The 7,880-nt window shown below is 48.1% G+C and overlaps 1 protein-coding gene across 1 annotated transcript; it reads left to right on the forward strand.

Annotated features, from left to right (window-relative positions):
• Positions 1 to 873: 873 nt before the first annotated feature.
• Positions 874 to 2,347, forward strand: HAPSTR2 (HUWE1 associated protein modifying stress responses 2; the record flags this gene model as incomplete). Its single annotated transcript, XM_082610550.1, has 1 exon — positions 874 to 2,347. The coding sequence occupies one exon, from the start codon at positions 874 to 876 to the stop codon at positions 1,696 to 1,698; it is 825 nt and encodes a 274-aa protein (XP_082466676.1). The 3' UTR covers positions 1,699 to 2,347.
• Between the last annotated feature and the right edge of the window lie 5,533 nt (positions 2,348 to 7,880).

Below are 7,880 nucleotides of genomic sequence, written 5' to 3' on the forward strand. Positions count from 1 at the left end.
GGGGCGGGGAGGCGGGGGGGGAATGCCTGATGTGATTTTTTTTTCCTTTACAAAATTACTGCTTCGATCCACAGAAAACAATTTTCCTGGGCACCTACTGTGTGGGGGGCATTGCTGGGATTCAGACTGCCTGCCTATTCACGAGGGCCGTGCTCTTTCCACTCTAACCCCCGGCCTTCCCGGATCGGCGCCCTGGATGTGATCGACATCATGAAGTTGCCCCATAATCCTCTCTGGCAACATAGGATGTAAAATTTGATCAGCTCATTGGATGAAGCCGACAAGTCTCAAAAATGTGTGAAAAGGGGGCCAAGCGGTAGGCAGGCGCCGCGTTGAGGCAGCGCTCCAGCCGGCCCCCCTCCGAGTTCCCAGAGCGGCAGCCGCGGCGGAGCGGGGGTTGGGACCGAGCTGCGGAGCCGCGGCGGCGGCGACCGAGCGGCCGCGGCGGCTGCGGGGAGGCCGCGGCGCCGTTGGGGGGCCGTAGGAGCGGACCGCAGGGCCGGAAGGGGGCAGTGAGGCGGCGCCCGCGGCTGCGGAGTTATCTCCGCGCCGTAGCCGGGGGCCGGGCCGGGCCGGGCCGGGCCGGGCGGGGCGGGGCGGGGCGGGGCGGGGCGGGGCGGGGCGGGGCGGGGCGTGCACCAGGGCCGCGGGCGGCGCGCGCCGGAACAGTTGGCCTCAGGGACCCGCCGCTCACGCTCCCGCCCGCCGGCGCACGCGGAGGAGGTGGTGGTGGCTGAGGCTGCTGAGGCGGCGGCGGCGGCGACTGCGGAAGGAGGAGGGGAGCTCGGAGCAGGAGGTGAGGTGGAGGTGGAGGAGAAGAGTAGGCGGAGGAGGAGGCGGCGGTAGCGGAGAGGAGCGGCCAGAAGAAGGAGGATGGAGGAGCAGCCGAAGGAGGGCGAGGCCGAGGAGCACTGGTTCTCTAAGTGGGAACGCCAGTGCCTGGCCGAGGCTGAGCAGGAAGAGGAGTTGCCCCCCGATATGCAGGAGGAGGCGACCCCTGAGGCGGCGGGGCTCAAGAGCGAGAAGCAGAAGCTGTGGCACCTCTTCCAGATCTCAGCTACCGCTGTGGCCCAGCTCTACAAGGATACGGGGTGCCAACAGCCAGGACTCTCCTTGTGGGACCCCTTCCAGAGTGCAGCCACGGCTGTGACCAGCCTCTACAAAGAGAGCGGGGTTGCCCACCAACGAAGTTTTGACCTGGGCGTCCAGGTTGGCAACCATCGTCGCATCAAAGATGTGCTGGAATGGGTAAAAAAGGGCCGGAGCACCATTCTTCGAGAAGATCTGATTAGCTTCCTGTGTGGCAAGGTGCCCCCCGCGACTCCGCCACCGCGCGCCCTGAGAACGACCCCGAAGTCACCTGCCGGGGCTCCCAGCCAGGCCGCGGCCACCGAATCCAGCTCGTCGGTGGACGTCGACCTGCAGCCGTTCCACGAGGCCATCGCCCTGCACGGCCTCAGCGGCGCCATGGCCAGCATCAGCGTGCAATCCGGAGCACCCGGCTCCCCGCCTCAAGGCAGCGGTATGGCCGGTGACGGCCACCGAAGAAGTAGCTTCCTCGAGGACGACTCGAACCCCTTCGACTCCGAAGAAGTGGCCCTCCACCTGGACAGTGGGGGGACCCGCAAGCGCACCTCGGCCCAGTGTGGTGATGGCGACACATACTCCCCAGCCCACAAGCGCAACCGAATGGCCTAAACTGGGCTAAACCGCCTCGTGGGTCGCCAGCCGCCATATTGCTCGGCCATCAACTTGCTCGTCAAAAGGGTCCTCGAGACTGTCTCTTCCTTCTCTAAGTTAAACAAAGAGTTCTGTCAGTTTGCCACAAAGAAACTTTAAAAGTATTCCAGGAGAGGCATCGTTATGACTTTGACTTTCCCAAAAATATAATACTAGCAGAGATAAAGTATAATGTAGTAGTTAGCAAGACCGTTTAATGCAGAAGTATCTGGTCAAGCGGGAGCCTGGTCTCATGTTCACATATTTCTTAGCATCTGGCAAAGTTGCTGGTGCTTAATAAATGTTTGTTGACTGAATAAATGTGACCTTATTTAAAAGTCTTAAAGGGGAAGGACTAACAGGTGTTTGCTTGGTTATAGGATACTTTTATCCTTTATTGTTTGGTTGTTTGCTTTAACCGTTTTTTTTTTTTTTGCCAGTTCAATTACATGTAATCAAAATGAAAAACTTGATATTTTTGTGAAATCTGGAGTTTTCCATTTTTGCTCCATTGTACTATGCACCTAATTTCTAGAAAGAAACTGTTCAAGGTGTACATATTAGCCTGTGAGTTTTCTTTTTTTAAAATAGTCATTTTGGTGATTATGTGATGGGGTAAAGTGCTATGATGGTTGGGCAGGTAATACTTGCTATTGAGTCAATTTAATGCTCTTTTTAGGAATATTAAGCCAACAATTGAGAGCCTGAGATCAAAGATGGCATTCCTGGTGGTGGTCCTTTTTCTTAGGGATATAAAAGGTTCCTTTTTCTGAAGTTAAATCTTTTTGGTGATTTCTGTTTTGAAGTGGAAGCCGAAGTAGAATGAATTTCTGGGTTTTATTTAAGGGTATAGCATGATATAATTAAAAGAGCATGAGCTTTGATATTAAAAGGATCAACAGTAGAATACTAGCCCCACAGATTCACTGCATGATTTTGGGCAAATCACTTAATGTCTATTGATCTCAGTTTTCCATCTGTAAAATGGAACTATGTGTCTCCTAAGGTCGTTGTGAGGGTAGGATGAAGTCCATATTTCAAGTACCTAGCACAATGCTTGGCACCTAAAGCATTAATGTTCTCCCTTCTCTATAAATAAAAATCAGTAAAACATTAAAATCCACTACATTTTAGAAAAAGCAGAAAAATAGATCAACTTAGAAATCAGTAGAATCTCTGGGTTTGAGCTGGAATCTATTGTTATATAGTTGAAACTTGCCTAAATATCCCAGATCTTGTATTAATTATAAGTGTGTTTAGCTCATGAGTTCTCAGGATCATCCCTCTGGATGTTAGGGCAGACTTGTAGTTCCTAAAATTGCCTGAGGGATGCACCTTGCAGCTGGAGAAGTGAAAGATCTACCTCCTCTGGCCTGAAAGAATATGAGAAGCGGGGTAAGGAAAGAAAGGGTGTGGAAGTGCAAGTCCTAGGGACACCTAAAAGGCAAAAGTGCTTTTGAATAGGGGTGAGGTGGAGTAGAGGTGATGAAAGGGGTAGACTGGGCGGGGTGGGGGGTGGAGGAGGTGGAAGTGAGGTTATGGAAGGGGTGGGGGGAAGTTAGAACGTGCAAATCTCCCCAGGCTCCCTAGACCAGTGCATAAAATAGCAATAGTATAAATAGATGAGTAATACCTTGCCCTTAGGTTCACATCAAAGAGTTGTTTCTGTTTTGTTAGTGTGACCTTTGCAATAGATTTGTAGTTGACTAGTGCATTGAAATAATACAACAAAGTGAGTTCCCTAATAGAATAAAGACTTGCAATTGAGGCACTTCACAAGTACATACTGAGGCACCATGCTAGGCCCCAAGAAGGGACGTTAAAAAAACAAAAACAATCCTTATGCTCACAGAGCACATCCTGGCTTGGAAGATAAGTTAATGTAGTCCATAAAGCACTTCTGATAGTATGCAAAGCACCGAAAGGCTATGCAGAGGAATTCAGAGGCCAGAGGCCTTCCTTACCAAGAGGGTCACAGCTTCTGGAGGAGGTGGCATTTGAACTGGTGCCCAGAAAAATAGGAAGCGAGGGCACAGGGGATACTAGCAGGGGAAGGATATCTAACAAAGTTTGAGAAGGAGGAAAACAGTAAACTGGGTTCAGGGGGCCACAGGTGCTGGGTAGGGGGAGGCAGGGGAGGTAGGGGCCAAAGTACAGGGGGTCTCAAATGCCTGGCTCAGTACATTAGATTCTGTCCTGGGGCAGGTGGGTGACACCACCCAATCTGTGCTGTAGGAAAATTGGTCTGGCAGGATGCCTGGTTGTCCAGTGCTGACACACTGGAGCAGGGGATAACCAGGGTATCCCTGTTGGACGCTCTTTACTGGGGATGTTGCCATTTGGTTAACGAGGATTGTGGCGATATTCAACTTGATGGGGCTTTCTCTGGGAAGCCTTTGCTCACTTATACCCTCCCACACTTCAAACCATACCAGGTAGGAAGCACCTTCAGTGTGTGTTCTGCACTGCTTCTAGGCTGAGAAAACCTTCAGTTCCAGCTGCAGAATCTCTTGGGGGCTAGTCTTGAAGTAACAAAATAGCCATGCCTTTTATCATTCTTCTGCTGCTTGTCTTCGAGAGCCCTCCTCCAGGGAATCACTGGGGCATTCGGGCTGCAAGACTGACTGAGCCACCGCAGCAATTTTAACAGGTAGGTATAGTGAGTTGTAAGAGGGCATGTCAGTATGAGGGCAGGGACCTCATTTGTCTTGTTTCTTTCTGTAATCCCCAGAGCCTAACAGTACCTGATCCACGAGCACACAATAAATATTTATTTAATGAGTGGATGAGTAAGCCCTCATCCAGACCCAGTTATAGCTATTTTCCCTTTCTCTGTTTACCTGCTGCCCAGGCAAGGCACCTGAAGCATATGCTCTAATTTCTAGATGATTCTCCCCTGTGTGCGTTTTCCTAACTATTAGGTTCAGCATTTTGCAAAGTGTGGTCAATCCCATGACCACCTCCCTTGAGAATCCCCTGAGTTGCTTATGAAGCTGGCAGCTTCAGAAGCGCCCTCCAGGTGAATTAAAATCTCAGTGGAAGGGTCCGAGAAGTGACCTTCTATCTGGAGGAGGCCTCAGTGATCATGGTGCACAGTGAAGTCTGAAACTCCAGTGACCCCATTGTGAGATTCGTGATTGATTCAAGGGACTCATTGTAGTATATGTGCTGCCGAAGCAAGCACTAAGGGGCTCATTTTAAATTGATCGTTGCTGGTGAACTTTCTGTGCAGGCTTAAAGTGAATCTCCCCATTTGTACATATTATCTTTATCATGACTTTGCATATTTCATACATTTTTCTTCTAGGAGCACAGTTGAGAAGACTGAGGAAAAACGATATTAAGTTACTTATTTTGGTCCTTTCATAGGAGGCTGAGAGAAGGCTCTGACTTCCTCACCACTAGCTGAGTTATCCATTAGACCATTGCTTCCTGATCAAAATTACGAACTGAGAGTCAGGAAACATTGCACTTAGATCACTTTGCCTTTTGTGAAATGATGATGGAGTAGAGGTCAGGGGAGGATTGGTTGTTAATCAGCCTGGGGCTTTGAGGAGGTTTACTGACCTCTTCCAGTAGCATGTGCTTGGTGGGATCCTTCCCAAATTTAGAACCAAGAGGGACCTTAAAGATCATCTAGGGCAGGGTTAACTATTCAGTTTACAAATGGGGCAACTGACCTCACTAGGGAGGGCCACAGTGGCTTATTGGTAAGACTGCTGCCCCCTACCAGGTTCCAGTCCGTTGTTCACGTCCCTGGACCTCCCTTAGTCATATTGTGTATGGCTGTTTAATTAATATGCTGATGATCAAGTGGAGCTAGGAAACTTGTACTGTCGTGAAGCCTCTCTTTACTCTGTTGTGTGTGTGTTTGGGGGAAGCTGTTGGAGTTGTGCATTCAGGGAACATGTCACCCCTTCCCACCACCGCCGCACTCCAGCCACCAGCAAAACTGGGCCACTTAAAGTTTCCTGAACTTTTGATCATCGCTGGCCTCTGGGCCCTTTTACCTTATTGCTTCCTTGGCCTCTGATGCCCTGCTCTAAACTCCTTTTTGTCTACTTCACTCCAACTCAGCCTTCAAAGCTCACCTCAGATTTTACCTTTTTTTTTTTGATACCTTCCTTGCCCTTCCAAGTTGGGATTAAATGGCCCTCCCCAAAGTTCCCACTTTGGACTTATCATTGTGTTTGTCAGCTTGTGTCTTTGCCCCACTAGATTGTAAACCACCAAGTTTCATCCCAAGAGGGTCTCTTTCCTAGGAGGTGTGTAAGGATCTCCATTACTGCATTTGTAGGCTGAAAAGGCATATTCAACATTACACTATACTTTTTTTTTAAATGAAAGAATTACTGTCATAAAATTATATTGTGGGAAGAAAAGCTCAAAACAGAACTTCGAAGGGGCGGTTTTATTCTATCGGGCATTAAATGTGCTTCCCCAAAGAAGTGTAGCATATAAAAAGTTGTCAACATTCTTTCTCATTTGTAAATATGATTGTACTGTCTCAGGCTTCAGTGGCAAGAATACAGGATACTGGCTTAAGCCTTGACTTTCCCAATAACTGACCTTGAACAAGTCAGCCCTTTTTTTGCTTGATAAATGAAATGAAGGAGTTAGTTGTATTAGATGATCTTTAAGGTCTCCACAAGCTCTGGCACTTTCTGATCTGTGATTTAATTCAATAAGCAGTGGTAGTGATAACCTTCTTTCTGTGATATTCTCATTTAGATTATCTAGTGTCTGACCAACTGAGTTCTGTGAGCCCCTTGAAATCAGGACTGCTGTGTTGAAACAATTCCAAACCAGGAGACTCACTGGGTGGTAGTGGCATGGCCACTTGTAAGATGGGAATGTATATGCACAGAGCAGCTTACCTTTCTCTCTTTTGGTTCCGTCTTCCTTAGGGGGTCAAGAAGTTAAAAAAAATTTTTAATACTTAATGCGTATATTACAGTCAAATGCCTCCTTATTTGGGCACTTTCCTTTCTCAAATATAATAAGTTGATCAGAAGGTTGTTAAACAGAGAGATGAGTTCATAGACTCACTGGACTAAAGGGGGACCTGGAAGGCCACTGACTCCACATGGCCCAACTCTGGCGAGGCCTGGGATACAAGCCATCCTGGATCCATGAGCTGCTCTGCTCATCTTAAAGATCTTCTAGGAGAGTCCAAAGCCTTCCTCAGGAGCTGCCAAGCAGGTCTTTCAACCCCAGATTCAGTGTACTTGCCCTCCCGCCTAACTGCTGACAAGCTGGCTAACCGCCTCAGTGCAATAAGCCTCCTGCCTTTGTCAAAGCTCTCATCTCCAAACCTGGGCTTTGGACGTTTAAACTAACTTTTGTCACCTTTTTCTTGTCTTTTTTTCTTCCTTTCTTCCTTTTTTTTCTTGTTTTTGGTTTCTCCAGCCTCTTGGTTGCATATAATACTTTGCGATTCTATGATTCCTAATACACTGCCCCAAACCAACATACAGCACATATTATATAGTGTGTCTTACATTCTCTCTCCTATCCCTAATAGAGACCCTGGCTGCAAGTTTCTCGTTCTTTACATCTTGAAATCCCAGGCTTTCTGGACACTAGTACCCAATTTTGTGTTTAAGTGTGAAGATCTTAAATTGGAAGCTTATGGGAAAGTCGGGAGAAATGTTAGATCATTAAGAAAATCATGTGCCAAACCACGTGGGAGCCTCTTAAATACAACTTTGGTGGTCATGACCCTGGCCAGAGGGGGAAGCCTGTGATGTCACCCCTTCCCCGAGTCCCAGTTTCACGGATAGTATCTCTGAATGGAATTGTCTGAGGGAGATTGTTCCTTGTGAAAAGTTCACATGATGGAGTTTGAAGAGCTTGTTTCACTTGGAGCCCAGCAGGACAGAGTGGTTTGGAATGCAGCATTCAGTGTGTTCTGTTTGGCTGAAAGCTGTCACAGGGAACAAGTACTTAGCAAATAGCATGAACAAGGATTTGAACTAGAAAACGAGAAGGGCCTTGACAACGTTGTATTAGTGGCTTGTCTCCTCAAAAACTGCTCAATGGTACACAAGGAGGTGATAAAGACGACTAGGAAAATATGTAAATAGATTTGGGTCTCATTCAAAACAACCCAGTGTAAGAGTGTCCTAATATGGGTAAAGTTAGAACAGGGGTTGCTGGAT

This window comes from Mesoplodon mirus (genome assembly GCF_964341445.2).
Source record: "Mesoplodon mirus genome assembly, chromosome: X".
In the NCBI taxonomy this organism is placed as follows: Eukaryota; Metazoa; Chordata; class Mammalia; order Artiodactyla; family Ziphiidae; genus Mesoplodon; species Mesoplodon mirus.